The sequence below is a fragment of the Ochotona curzoniae genome, unplaced genomic scaffold (genome assembly GCF_017591425.1).
Source record: "Ochotona curzoniae isolate NIBS_2020 unplaced genomic scaffold, NIBS_Ocur_1.0 scaffold_4683, whole genome shotgun sequence".
In the NCBI taxonomy this organism is placed as follows: Eukaryota; Metazoa; Chordata; class Mammalia; order Lagomorpha; family Ochotonidae; genus Ochotona; species Ochotona curzoniae.
This window is the reverse complement of record NW_024467121.1, coordinates 25016760-25031970: the sequence shown is the minus strand read 5'-3', so window position 1 is coordinate 25031970 and position 15211 is coordinate 25016760. Positions and strand designations below refer to the sequence as shown.

General features: G+C 39.4%; 1 protein-coding gene across 1 annotated transcript in view; it reads left to right on the top strand.

Moving 5' to 3' along the window:
- Nucleotides 1-15211, top strand: part of KMO (kynurenine 3-monooxygenase) — a 35823-nt gene that overhangs the window by 4277 nt on the left and 16335 nt on the right. Inside the window, exons 2-5 of the mRNA XM_040967947.1 lie at nt 6477-6546; nt 6906-7003; nt 8415-8504; nt 13925-13973. Coding sequence (XP_040823881.1) covers nt 6477-6546; nt 6906-7003; nt 8415-8504; nt 13925-13973 — 307 coding nt within the window. The remainder of the gene's footprint in view (nt 1-6476; nt 6547-6905; nt 7004-8414; nt 8505-13924; nt 13974-15211) is intronic.

Sequence of the window (15211 nt, the reverse complement as noted above, 5' to 3'; positions counted from 1 at the left end):
TGAATAAGCAAAGGCTAGCTGGTCTAACCTATACAGGTGCCTTTAAGCCATGTCTTAAATTCAGATTCCTTGCTGTTCAGAAATACAGAGAAATGTTGACCACTATTTTGAGTGTTCCCAGGTATAATACAAATGATTACTATCAAAAAGCTCGGTGATGACTATAGCTGTCTAAGCCCTCACTTTTTGGCAGAATCCAACAGCCTTGAATAAAAGCACTAATAAATATTCCAGGATCAATTGTTTCCTGCTGTTGTCATAGGAATCCACTCTTTTAGAATATATCCTGAAAGTACGTTTTAGGGTATTGTTGAAGCAAGTCTGTCCCTCATGCTGAGAAGCAATGCTAACACAGAGTGTTCTGTGATACATTCTCCCTCTGTCTGACCCAGAAAACTTGGCCACTGAGAGATAGTGGTTTTATTTTTAAGTTTTTATTTAAAGGAGAGTGAGATTGAGAGAGAAAGTTTCCATCCCTTAGCTTTACTTCCTCAGATACCTGCAACAATCATTCCCGGGCCAAGTTGAAGCTCAGAGCAGTTCCACCGGTCTCCCATGTGCGAGGCAGGGACTCATTCAGGCCTTCATCTGCTGACTCCCAGTGTACACAGTACCAGCTAACTGGATAGGCGGTGGAGGCAGGTCTTGAGCCAAAGCATTCAGATATTTGATTTGGCATCCCAAGTGGCAGATATTCCGGCTGTGCCACAGTGCTTGACCCTGAAACCAAATACTTTCTAAGAGCTGAAATAAATAGCATCCAAAATTTTCACTTTCCCCAAAATAAACATCCTTAACACAAATAAGCCATCAAGTGTCTCATGACCTTGGGTTGAGGTCTATATGGATAAAGTTTGGTTCAAGGAATTTTTTTTTTTATTTTTTGCAAATATCAACCAGAGACACCATTAAAAACCAAAATTACAATTCACCTTTATTACTGTTATTATTTTGTTAGTGGTAAAATGAACCTCTGTAACTCTGTTTACTTTTGCTTCCTACTCCCTAGGCCCAGAGCCTCTTAAGAAAATTCCTCCTTAGTGGTCTATATCTAGCATCTTCTAAACACACGTAGAATGGATTTTTCATGACAATAAAAATCATTCTGGATCTGTCCAACATCACATATGCATTTTATCTGTCCCTGTGAACCTTCCTCAATTTATTTTATAGTTATTGCTGATATTCCAATTCCTCCCCACAAGCAAGTTTTCTTCCATCTGTCTTACTATGTAGCTATAGGCTACTTCAAAAATGCCAAATCTGGGCTACGTGCAAACCCACAGCAAAGCCCTCAAAAATTAATGTTACCCCAAATCCTTTGAATCTTTTTCAGACGCTTTGTGGTTATTCAAAAAAAACCAAGGGTAAAAGCCAAGCAGAGTTCTGCTACACTGTACATCACCAGATTTCTCTCCCAAATAATGCCAGATCTTCCCCGTTTTCCCTTCTGTCTGCTTTCTGATTCCTACTCTTCTCTACCCTAGCAATCAAGAGCTAATTAAGCAGATAAAAAGAGAATATGCCTCTCAATAGTTGCTGCAGTTTTGGTTCCTTTCACTTCAACTTTCCCTTTAATGGGTAATTTCATTATTGCAATTTTATCAAAGGAAATGGATGCACATCATGTAATTATTTACAATGCTAAAAGAATAACTTGAAAAATTAAATGTAGTTGCATTTCAGGTAATTAAATATGATGAAGCTATGACTGTTTTAGTAAAGATAGTTGCATAGGGGTACCCTGGCTAAAGTCCTCACCTTGCAAGTGCCAGGATCCCATATGGGCACTGGTTCTAATCCCAGTGGCCCCGCTTGTGATCCAGCTTCCTGCTTGTTGCCTAGGGAAGCAATGGAGAATGACTCAAAGCCTTAGGACCTTGCATCCATGTGGGAGACCTGGAAGAAACTTCTGGCTCCTGGCTTCAGGTCGGCTCAGCTCTGGCCATTATGGCCACTTGGGGAGTGAATCAACAGACGGAAGGTCTTCCTCTCTGTATATCTGACTCTCCAATAAAAATAAATCTTTTAAAAAAAGATAGTTGCATGAAAATACACTTGTATTCATTTGTTGAAAGAAAATATATAGCAGCATTTTATAATAAATAGCATGTGTCTTATGTATACATAAAATATTAAGACTAATTGCTTCTGCTGTTAATATAATTCATCAAAAACATTAAAACAAGGACAGGTTATCTGATGTCCGTGTCCGAGGACAGCTAGCTGTAGCATGACGTTTACCTTCAATAGATAGAGACTGAGCAGCAGTAGTCCTGGTAAGAGCTAAGTAGGGAAAAAAACAAAACAAAACCAGAAAGATGTGTGTAGGTCTGTTTTGAGAAAAGTTCCAGAGGAACAACTAGTAGACTTTGGTGCCATATTAACTGTAAACTGTTAAGAAAATATGGACATGAAATATTATTTGAGCTCTCGTAGATGGATGTATCAGAGGGTAAAATTGCTTTTTTCCAAAATATGAAATTCAGAAGAAGGAAAATGTTTATAAAACATAAATAGCAGGGAAAGAAGGTAGAAGGATGAGAGTATATTGGATTTTAAATATATTGAGCAAGTCACCACGGTGAACAAGTTCAGTAGTAAGAGATGGCGTTCAGGAGGAAGATAGGGGTTAAATAAAAGTTGCAAATGAGTGTCCTCTAGAGTGTCTATGGAATTGCATGGGACAGGCACTTTATCACACCATTAAAAGAAGGGAAATTGAGACTTCTGCTTGGCTAGTAGAGAGAAAGCAAATTGAGACTTCTGCTTGGCTAGTAGAGAGAAAGCAGGTGCAGATGGCACAGATCAGAAAATTCAGTTGAGGTTTAAATTAAAACAAACTTGGTGTGATAGTTAATAGCAAAACACAAGGACATTTTTGTGTGCTCATTACAAGTAGAGCTAAGATCATTCTTCTCGTTACATTGATATTTTTAAAAGACTTACTTACTGGAAAGGCAGACTGACATACTGAGGGAGAAAAGGAAAAGAGCAGAAGGAAAAGAGAAAGCAAGAAAAAGATCGTCCACCTGCTGTTTCACTCCTCAAACAACTGCCACAGTCAGGGCTGGGCCAGGTTAAAGCTTGGGGCCAGAACTCTGTAGCTGGGTCTCCTGCATGTTGGCAGGATTTTCAGGTACCTGAGCCATTCATCTCTGTTTCCCATGTGCATTAGCAAGAAGTCATATCAGAAGTGGAACAATGAGGAACAATAAGCATCCCAAGTGGTAGCTTAACTCACTGTTCTAAAATATCTGTCCCCTCATTACACTGATGTACTCAAATGATTATTATTATTACTTTTTCAAGTTTACTCACTTGAATTATTTTTAAGGCAGAGAGAAAGAGAGATAAGAGATCCCTCATCCGCTGGTTCACTCACTAGGTTCCCACAATGGCTAGGGCTATGACAGAACAGGGAGAAGCCGGGAACACAATTCAGGCTTCCAATGTGAATGGCAGGGACCCAACTACTTGGACCATCACCTGCTGCCTTCCAGGGTACACATTTACAGGGACTGGAAGCTGAAGCAAAGCCAGGACTTGAAGCCGGAAATTGTATTTCCATTTGAAAAACAGAGCTACAGAGAGAAGGAAAGGGAGAGAGAGAGAGAGAATCTTTCATCTGCTGGTTCATTTCTCAAATGGCCACAATGTCCAGAGCTGTGCTGATTCAAAGCCAGGAGCCTCTTCTGGGTCTGCCACATGGGTTCAGGGACCCAGGGACTTCAGCCACCCTCTGCTGCCATCCCTGTCATAAGAAAGCTGAATCGTAAGTGGAGCAACTAGGACTAGAACCAGTGACCATATTGGATGCAGGCTCTCAGGTGGAGGCTTAGCTTACTTTCCTACAGTACGTTCCCCTCCCAAGCAATATTTTAACTACTCTGTCAAATGCTGACCCCTAAAGATCAAATTCCTCAAATTGTAGTCCATGACTAAATACAGATTTCAGGAGGAATAAATCAACTTTTAAAAAGTCGAATGACAAAAAAGAAACACTTATTATTCACAGGGAATGTTCTGTATGGGCTTCATCAAGTAAAAAAATCATTGCTACAGTGTTCAATATGACATTTCAGAATAATTACAAGCATATTACACAAAGAAACATAAAAAACACTGAACTTTTATAATCACAATCCCCCTTCGTAATAGGCTCAGCATTTGTAAATTTAAGGTATGCTTTTCTCATGATCATTTGCCACTCAGAGCCATCACTGCTGGATGGGATCACATGGTAACCTAATAAAACACATCAGTTGAACATATGAGAAGTATTTCAAAATATTCACATAAAAGAAAATTTAAGTTTTTAATTGGTAAGTAAGTTGTCGATATGATGGACTAACAAAGGGTCAAAGTATGTGATGTTTAAAGAGGGAAGTATAAGGAGACAGAAGAAAAAAATGCAGAAGCAGACTTGGGTTAATTCCATAATTATGTAATCATGGAATCTCTTCAGAATGCTTATACATAAGCAGGTTAGTATCATAAATTTTTTCTGCTGTGTGATAATTAAAATATACTGCAGGGGCCAGCACAGAGGCGGGGCGGGCTGGTCTAACACCTGTATGCCAGCATCTTAAATGGGTTAGTGTCCCACTCCAGGGAAAGCAACAGAGGACAGATCAAGTCCTTGGGTCCCTGCACTGATATGAGAAACCAAGAAGAAGCTTCTGACACCCACATGTGGGTAGGTCAAGCTCCGGCCATTGTGGCCATTTAGGGAGTGAGTCAGGGGATGGAAGATTTCTGTTCCTGCCCATCCCTTTCTGTCTGTAATTCTGACTTTGAAGTAAAATAAATAAAACTTCAAAAAATATGTATGTATATAGTGTAAAAAATGTATACGGAGGAAATGGACATCTTTTTATTTGATTGTTGGTTTTAGGCCGTGTCTGTATTTTTGTAGAGCATTGGTCTTTCTGCTCTTTTCTTCTTGTACATCATGGTTGGTAGTGCATTAAGCCTGTGATTATAAAGTAAATTGAAAGTACATTATTGCAAAAAGTTAAAGGACAAAAAAAGAAAGGAAGGAGAGGGTATTAGTGGAGGGAAAGTATGGTTATCTTCTCAGAATTTTATCTATGAAATCTGTTTTCTTTCTTTAAAATTTTTTTAATTGAAAAGCAGAAAAGAGAAGTTACCAATATAATGTTAAATTTGCAAATAATTTTGTGATATACGAGTTTTACTTCAAACAAGTATAGAACCCTTTGCTGATCATGTCCTGGGCAGAAACTGTCTTATCTCTAGGAAGACTCAATCTCCAGACCTGGTGCTGTGGAATCTGGTTTATTCCCCCAGGTGTCTGCTGTTACCCAGTTTGCCCCTCATCTCACTACCCTCCTCCCTATTTACACTCAGGAACCCAGCTGTGTTGTAACCAAGAGTTTGTGGCGGGCTTCCAGTGGTTCACAAACCGCATTTTGTTTCCATTTATGTCTTAGTCTTCTTAGAATTTTGTTTTTACAGCAAAGCAACTAAAAATGGCACTGACAGTTATTCTCAATTAAACATGTTTTTTTTTTTTTTACAGAAAGTACAATGGGAAATAGACTTACAGTCCAGTAACTCCGGTGTCAGCCAAATTACTAATACTTCCAGATGCTCTCAGATTAAGGCAGTTACACAAAGGAGCTGCCCATGGCAACCTCTAGGTTCTTATTCTTACATTACAACTGCACCCAAAATGTAGAAAGTAGGAAGATCAGACTTCAGAAGATCATATAGAACAAAATATGTTATTGCAGGCATTTTTGAAAAATATCACATTCCTCAAGGCAAAATTAATCCTTTTCTCTATTACTCTCTTTTTCTCTCTCTCCCTCTTGCATGTTCCCTTTCTTTTACACTTATTTTCACTTTAGGGCCAAGAGTTATTTTGCAGGGAGTACTAAAATTTATATGCACACAGAACACTGGATGTTGGGCCAGCACAGTGCTTGTTGTAGCAGGCTAATTCTCCACCTGCAGTGCTGGCATCCCGTGTGGGCACCAGTTTGTTTCCTGAATGCTCCACTGTCAAGCCAGCTCCCCCACTTGTGACCTGGGAAAAGCAATGAAGGATGGCTCAAGGTTTTGGGTTCATGCACCCACTTGGGAGAGCTGGAAGAAGCTCTTAGCTTCCAGCTTAGAGCAGGCCTACCTCTGGCCATCACAGCCACTTGGGGAATGGACCAGCAGATGAAAGAAAGCCAACTTTTTGACCAGAATAGCAGTTATAAGGATGAGAATGCTATAAAGTTCTCCTTTCAAATTATTCTGTTAGCTATATGCATGGTTTGTGTTTTTTCTAAAACTATACCATTTAATCTTGAATTAATCTTACTATTTTTGCAACCAGTTCTAACAATGACTGATTAATGTGATAAAGTTAGTAAATATAGCTATGTATATTCTTGTTGCCACTAAACTTCCCTATATTGTAGACTCAGATAAAGACATGAAAAAATTGTTTTGGTTCCTAGGTTGGATCATTAAATGCATGCTTCCTTGCAAAGAGAAATTTCCAGGTTGATGTTTATGAAGCTAGGGAAGGTAAGTCTGTAGTGACATGGAGACATGCTTTTGATGCTTGGACCTCTATTTATGTATAATATTTTTTAATAAGGAAGGGCTTTTTAATAAACAAAAAATGTAAGAACTGCTAAATTTAATTTAATTCAGATTTATTAGTATTACCTATTAGAAAAATTTTAAAACTTATTTGTATAAAGTGAACAATTTTTATGTACTTCACAATGCAGATTTAGGGGCTATGATCTATTTTTAAGAAATGGTAACACAATCTTCTATTTTGGTTCTGAATGCACCAATTGTTCAGGTGTGATATTACTATGTTTGTCTTATACTGGGGTATAGAGCTGTGTGTAACATGTCTACTGTCAATGTTTCAGATATTCGAGTGGCTAAATTTGCACGTGGAAGAAGCATTAACTTGGCCCTTTCTTACAGAGGGCGACAAGCCTTGAAAGCCATTGGCCTGGAAGATCAGGTATTCTGTTGATACATTTTCTTCATGCAAAACAATATCTGAAGGTTTTCAATAGTTATATTGTCTGTATTTCTACTTGGTTTGATGCTATTTACCACCAAACCCCTCTGCATTAAAAAAACTCATTCTACAAAGGTTTTTGAAGTTTGTTCAACATTTGATACATGAAGCATTTGGGAGCTGGGGCAACCCAAGCACAGAAGATGCTGCAGTCTCCTCGGATGACCACTTTGCCTCTGAGTTCTCACTGGGTGACAGGTCTCTGGCTACAGACAGTGATTGTTGGCATGCCAGGACAAGAGGGAACACATAGACTCCATTTTGATTATTTATTTACAGAGGTCCATAAACTCTTATCTACAATTCTGTGTTCCCCCAAAGCCTTGAAAATATAGAGCTTTCCATCCCCCGATTGGCAGTAAAATTTCACCTGATGTGAGACTTTTCATGTCCCCCACCACCTCAGACTTAGCATGAATTTGTTTTGCTGTAGAAATGCTTTGCTTAGTTACGGAGTAATTCTCCAGATGTACTGAGTGTCATATGATATGTAGTATACATATAAATACTGCTTCTAAGTTATAGTTAAAATCTGATAGCTGAAGCCATCAAGCTCTACAGGTTTGGATAAAATGCTGTAGGCTTAATGGATTTTTCCTCACGTGGGCTAACTGTTGTGAAACTCTTCACTATTTATTGTATGTGCATTCCTCCATTCTTATTACAAATAGGAGCAGTCATGGGCAAAAAAAAAAAAATGTGGTGCTGGTATTATGGCAAAGTGGATAAAGCCGTTGCCTATAAGGCTGGCATTCCATATTGGATGCTGGTTCAAGTGCCACCTGCTCTGCTTTTGGCCTAGTTTCCTGCTAGTAGGAAGGTAGTGGAAGATGGCCCAAATATTTGGACCCTGAACCCAATCAGAAGACCCAGATAAAGCTCTTGGCTCCTGGCTTCAGCATGGCTCAGCCCTGGCCATTTAGGGAGTGAACCAGTGGGTGGGAAATTCTCTCTCTCTCTCTTTCTCTCTCTCTCTCTCTCTTTCTCTCTCTCTCTCTCTCCTACCCTAGACCCCCTGCACCGTGTAACTCTTTCAAATAAATAAATCAATCTTAAAAAATAAAACACTTAGCACTAGATTTTAGCAGCCTTAGGTTTTATTCTTCATGATGCCACTTTACTATCATGAGAAAAATTGATCTCTTGAGCAATAAACCATTTTATTTAATGTGTAATATTTCATTTAGAGCAAATAAACTTTAAATCCAAAATGCAAAAACATTGTGATGGCCTTTTGGGATTTCTAAATGTTTTGGGAAACTATTTGCAAAACTTATTCTAGTATCAGTATTTATATTTATATGATGTTATGTTATAGCAATTGAAGTCAACATCTCTGATTTTCTTTCAGATTGTATCCCAAGGTGTTCCCATGAGAGCAAGAATGATTCACTCTCTTTCTGGAAAAAAATCTGCAATTCCCTATGGGACAAAGTCACAGGTAGATCTACTCTGGAGATGGTTGGTTGTGGATGGATTATAACTGAGCCTAATGCTGATAATGTGCTGCTTATCTGTCTAGTTAAGTACCTCCTTCTGTCTAGCTATGTTTCTGACATTGTCTGCTTCGTGCTAGACCCCAGGAACATTTACACTATGTAGCAAGTTAATTCGTAAGAGGTACTCAAAATAGGGCCAGGACAGTCAGGAAAAACTGGCTGTTATTCCCCCCTAATGGGCCATTTCTTGCCTCTATGTTTTGCTCTTGCTGCCCGGTGGCTTGAGATATCCTTTCCCTTTATCTCCTCTTCAATGAGATCAAAAAAGGTCAAGCAGGTTATTTGTTGTCAAGTGTAATGTACAAACACAACACTACAGGGTTTGAGATGTTATTAGCTTCCTACAACCCATGTTGCTCCAAATTTACTTATAGTTTATAGAATCATTTTGAAATGATTTCACAATTTTATGATTGCTAACATAGCAAATGCTAAATGATGAGGTAGAGTTTATGAACAAAAATTATACTGCTTTGTAGTTTCTTATCTTTCACATAAGCAATGTTCAGAGCTGGGTAAAACGTGTGTTTTTATCTAATTAAACCTTCTGAGTTTGTTTCCTTGAGGGAGAATGAATGTGTCAAGCATCCATTACTAAGAAAAATACTCCTACTGGTCTTCTCTGTATCCAACAGTGCCTCATGTTGTTTAGAACAAAGCCCAGTGAGGTTCCTGTACTCCCGGGTTCCCACCCTGGGTAGATCAACAGTATTTCTCAGACTCCCTGGAAACCTGCTAAAATGCAGTCTGCTTCTGCAGGGCTGGGGTACAGACTGAGCTTTTACATTTCTAACAAAGTCCCACGTGGTTTCTAGGCTGCTGGTCTTAGGACCAAACACTTTGGAAAGCAAGAAATGAAATGTATGTGTTTGTGGGTGCAAGCTCCTTGTTGATCTTGGGGTGATAAATGGGACTGAAATGTAAGGCATTCCAATAAGTAAGGGCTTTGGGGGTGGGGATAGGATCAAAATGTTCTTTTCAATGACTTTTAAAAAATAGTAACAATGCTAAATCAGCTCACAACAGACAGGGCCAAGAGACAGGAGTTGAAAGAATGCTCAAAGGCACAGCAGCCACAAGCAACCCAACACAAACACACTGTGTAAGTTATTACATATTGTGCAATTACCATTGAATAACAGACTCACACATCAAGTAAACATAGCGTCTCGTTTGGGTTTTTTGAGTCCTCTGATGTCCAAGAACGTAGTGACCCAGGAATACTCTGAGAACAACTTTTCACATCTAAGGCGAACACACACAACTGCTGCAGGTGCACCTGCAAGTTGGCACTCACATAACTCTAACAGAGCAGCCTATTCATTAAGTCTTAATGCTCTGAAAGCAACAGACAGCAGCCCAATACCAGAGATAGACTATGATTTTTGAAACTCAACAAGTAACTTCCTTATGTTAGCGTTATGGATGCTAAACTGCTTACAGATGCCATTCTTTCTGAGAGAAACTTCAGGTTACTGAATTGGCCCAGTTTAAGGTAGGTGCTTCAAAATAGACAAAAGACAAAAGAATTGTCTCCCCTTAAAAGGCAAGTAATATTTGCACATTCAAGTAAGATACAATCTGTGAATACAAAATATTTCACTCAAAGCTCCTGAGCTCACACAGTTTGCAAACTGGTCTGGACAGTAGGGATCTAGTTCATTGTGGAAAACTCTGTCAATCTCAGGAGAGATCAGCTAAAAAATACTGACTCAGGAAAGGAAGAATTTAGTTCAGAGGAGACTTCACAGAGGAATTGAGATTTCAGGCAGCCAATTGGTTTAAATCTTGACAGTGAAGTAGAATTGTCCTAATCAATCTGTGAAGCAGAACCTTTATCCCTAATGCCTTAGATGCAGACCTTATCATGACTCAGTAACTTTTCCTTAACTTGCAGTTCCTCTAGTAAAGATCAATGCATGAAGTTGAGAGAGTGATGTAAGGTAGTGCCACAGCCCAGATCCTAAATCATAAGGATTCAAATTGCTCCCCTAGTTAACTTCTCAGTGTTAATCTCTATTCTGACAGCTTGGCAAAAACTCATGGGCAGAGAGCAAATTAATACCCAGTCTTCTCTCAGATCCAGGAGATGGGTAACTAACTTTGCCATTGCCAAGAAAACATGCTGGCCTCCTCAATGACCAATATCAAAGGAAGGCCACGTGCACTGTGGACCAACCAGCAGCACACACAAGAGCTGTATGCTGCTCATCCCCAAATTTGAACCACAAGATTCTACTGCCTGTAACCCCTCTGGAAGTTGAGGAATTGAGTTCTAGAGGCCAGACTCCCTGCTCTGCACTTTGCAATCAATACCAACCCAGTGTCAGGGACTGGCTAGTTGCATTTTGGGCAAACAGACAAAAATTTTTTTAAAGATCTATTTTATTTTTATTGGAAAGACGGATACACAGAGAGGAGAGATAGAGAGGAAGATCTTCAGTCCGATGATTCACTCCCCAAGTGCTATGCCGATCTGAAGCCAGGAGCCACTTCCAGGTCTCCCACGCAGGTGCAGGGTCCCAAAGCTTTGGGCCGTCCTCAACTGCTTTCCCAGGCCACAGGCAGGGAGCTGGATGGGAAGCGGGGCTGCCAGAATTAGAACCAGCGCCCATATGGGATCCCGGGAGTGCAAGGCGAGGACCTTAACCACTGCGCCATCGCGCCGGGCCCAAACAGACCAAATTTTGAGAGTTCTGTAGCAATTCTTCCAATCAGTTTTGGACTGTTCTGAATTTGGGGATCCAGATATGGAAGGAAGTAGGGGAACATCAAATTTCTAAGAAGTTTATGTGCTGAGTCTGTGTTACTGGAAAAGGATGCATAAAGACACCTGAGCATCACAGCAAACATGAATCACTATTCCAACTGTCTTAACAGGAAACAGGCTGCATGACTCAAATGAGAGTAATATTCAGGAAGAAATAAAGCAGAAAGTATGTTTCTCATAGGGAAGTTGCCTGCCAAGCACGCTACAGGAAGCCTGGGCAGTACTGTTTGGTTACCTTTATATCTTTGTTTAAATAGACAGAGACTCGAAGTGATCAGAATCACAGTAATGGTAGCCATTACCATTCTCTTGTATCAACATGGGATTGCTGGAGAAGGTCAGATATGGAGCCGATAAGCAAAAAGCAAAGTATGACTCCATATCAGAAAAGCCAGAAAAGGGGAATGAGGGATTCTGCACTGCATTCTGTCTGTCTGCCTGTCCGTCTGTGTGTGTGAGATTTTCATGAGTACTAATAGGAGTACCCACTCTGAGTCCTTTCAATACGTTTTAAGAAAAAGGAAATTATACTTTCCACATTGTTACTGCTGTGTCTCAATTCTTAACAATCAAGTTAATGCTAAACATACCCCTAAATTCTAGCTTTTGCATCCTGAATTGCTCTTGTCAGTCAAACATGGAGTCCTTCCAGTTCCACAGCTTATGGAGGTTCAAAGTCATCTCAGAAACAACATGCAAAAGATGCATGCACTTTCTGAAGACTTTCAGTTGATAAAACAGTCACTTAGTGAGGTACACAAACAATTCAGAATCTCTGACGTGTAACACTTGACCTCCCAAATCCTTTCTGAGCCCTCCTTTGATCTCATCCTTCGTCAGTTGGTTCCCTAGCCCGTTCTCCTGTGTGATTTCCAGGTCCTTCCTGTCTTGCTGGCTGCTTCCAGGGTCCCCTTCAAGTTGTCCTGGAAACTGTTAAAAATCTCCTCCAACATACATAGCATGTCAGGGCTCGACAGCTGGGACTCCCAGCCACCTGTCCTCCAAATAGAGAAGCCGCATTCCTACCAGGAGGAAGCATTCTCCACGAAAGGCATTGGAGATAAACATTTTTTCCTAGGATAGTGTAAAAAGGCCCTCACACTATTGTTCAAGAAATCTCTGAAGGAGATTGACCTATTTTACAATTCACTTTTTCTGTCTTTCAGATTGTAAAAGACATTTTATAATCTTTAACTTGATGAGTGACTTGATGGGAGTGACTGTCGGTTAGGGTCTCATTTGATCCACAACTCTGTAGCAGACTGAACAGGGACAACCTAGTATTCCCTTACAGGGCTGATTTGTCAATGGTTCCCAGAAGATGCATACATCAGCCAGGTCTGATAATTGACATTCCTGCTTAAACAAATCTTCATAAGGTGAACATGTGCTAACATGCTTTGGATAAGAAGTTTAATTTACATTAAATGCAGCAATTAATTACAGGGAAGACCAAAAAACAGTGAGACACAGAACCAAAAAACACCTCCTCATTCATTCTAACTTATAGCAGACAGGAAGCTCCTCCTTAGTCATTGCCACTGTGGTCTGATTGAATTATTTTTACACTAAGACGTTATTTAGCTACTATTATAATACTTCCACTGTTGAATGAAGTGACATTTCAAACATTGATATGTCTAAGTTAAAATATGGTGAGGTCCATAATTTGGAAAATTACATGTTTTAACTAAGTAAATTAATAGGTTCACCATAACTTACAAGACTATAGTATGATTATCCTACACACTTACACCCCTATGGGTCCTTCTATAAAATAACAAATATTAATAATTATATTATTTTATTGGTAGAAAGACAATCACTTATTATTTATGGATTTATTATTATTATTATACAGTGCCTATTAGTATTATAGTTACATTTTTCCTTTCTGTTTTTAAATAAAGAAAAAAAATTTTTAACTGTGAGCAACAAAAACTTGACTAGTTTGATTGATGGTCATCATGAATTACCCAATAAAGTCAGAAGGAATGAGCACGTATCCCAGCAAGGCTTGTCCTGCTTGTGACTATACCCAGCCCCACCACAGCCAACACACACACACACACACACACACACACACACACACACACACACACTCACACACACACTCACACACACACTTGTGCGCACACACACTCACACACACACACATACACACACACACATACTCACGCACACACACACGCACTCACACACACACACACATTTCTCTTTACTGAAGGGCTTCCAAGTAGCTTCTTTGTGAGACTAACACATTTATCCTAGTGATGGTGTCATTAGTGAAATTTTTGCAACAGCTTAATTTACAGACCTAAGATGAAAAATGACTTAAAATTAAGACAACTATTTAGATGCAAGAGAAAAGTTTGATTTTATGGTATCAAACTTGAAAAAAACAGAACTTAGGAATTTCATTATATGTATTTTGCTAAAGTATTTCTTCCTGAAAAAAAGCCTTTTAGTAAAATGGTTAAAACCTAAGCTTACAATCTTCTGCTAAATAGTTAACCATTTTTTATTACAAAGTAACTTAGAATTATAATTGTCTATAATCCAAAAACACTGTTTACTCAATTTTTCTTGCAGTACATTCTCTCTATAAGCAGAGAAAATTTAAACAAGGATCTACTGAATGGTAAGTACAAGATTTTATTTACCAGTAAAGTATATCAAACTAATCGTGTCACATAAGTTACTGGGATTCTCTCACTAACTCTTTAGTTTATACAGAGGACTATGTATATTACAAAGTCCTTCCTTTAAAAATTATTTATTAATTTATTAACTTGAAAGGCAGAGAAAGAGAGAAAGAGACAGGACTGCCTCCATTCACTGGTTCATGCCCCAAATGCCTGACACAGTAAGATTGTGCCAGACCAAAAGGCTGGAATCCAGATCTCAACCCAGCTCTCCCACATGGATGGCAGAGAGCCAAGTACTTGGGTCATCACCTGCTGTTTTTCCAGTGGACGTAGGCGGAAAGCTAGATGGGGCATGGATCCTAACTGGAACCCGGGCACCACAACATCAGATGTGGGCATCAGATGAGGTATCTCAGCTGCCCCACCTGTCCCACAAAGTCCTTCTTAAAGAGTGGTCATACAGCCCCCAGCATTTTTTCTTCATCTTAACAATTTTCTACATAGAAATTTCTAGTCTAATATGACTACATTCACATTATGCCCTTGGCATTGCCATGAATATGTGTTTATTCTCTCAAGAAACCAATAAAACAGGTAAACTCAAGTAATTTGCCAAGTTAAATGGATAGATCTGCATTTTATATACATGAAAAACACTAGTGTGGAGGTTGATGGCTACAATCTTTAGGGCATTAACTTAATTTCTGTTTGCAAAGAGAAGCCCAGGATTAAATCTATGATAGTTGCAGCCAAGAGTTTGGAGTCAACTTGATAGGAAATCCAGAGGTTAAAGAGAGAAAAGTGTGAAGTATAACCTTAACATTCTTCATCTGAGTAACTGAAAGATGTATGCATTAATGGAAAAGCCATTAGATTATAAAATAACTTGTTGTTTGGATAGTCAATCCAATCACATCTCATGCAGCCATTACTAAATTTAAGCCTAGCTCATAAAAGTGCCGGCTTTTATACTGAATGGATTCCAGGGCTGAACTAGACCAAAGACAAGAGCCAGGAGCTTCATACAGGTCTCCTGGGTGGGTGCGAGGGCCCAAGCAGTAAGGCTATCCTCTGGTATTTTGTCAGGCACATTAGCAGGCACATTCTGATCTCAGGATCAGATTTGGAACAGCTGAGACTTGAACTAGTACATGTATGGGATGCCCACACTGCAAGCAGTGCCAGCAGGCAAGAGTGGGGGCAAGAAAGATCAGTAACTTTTGACCCTTGA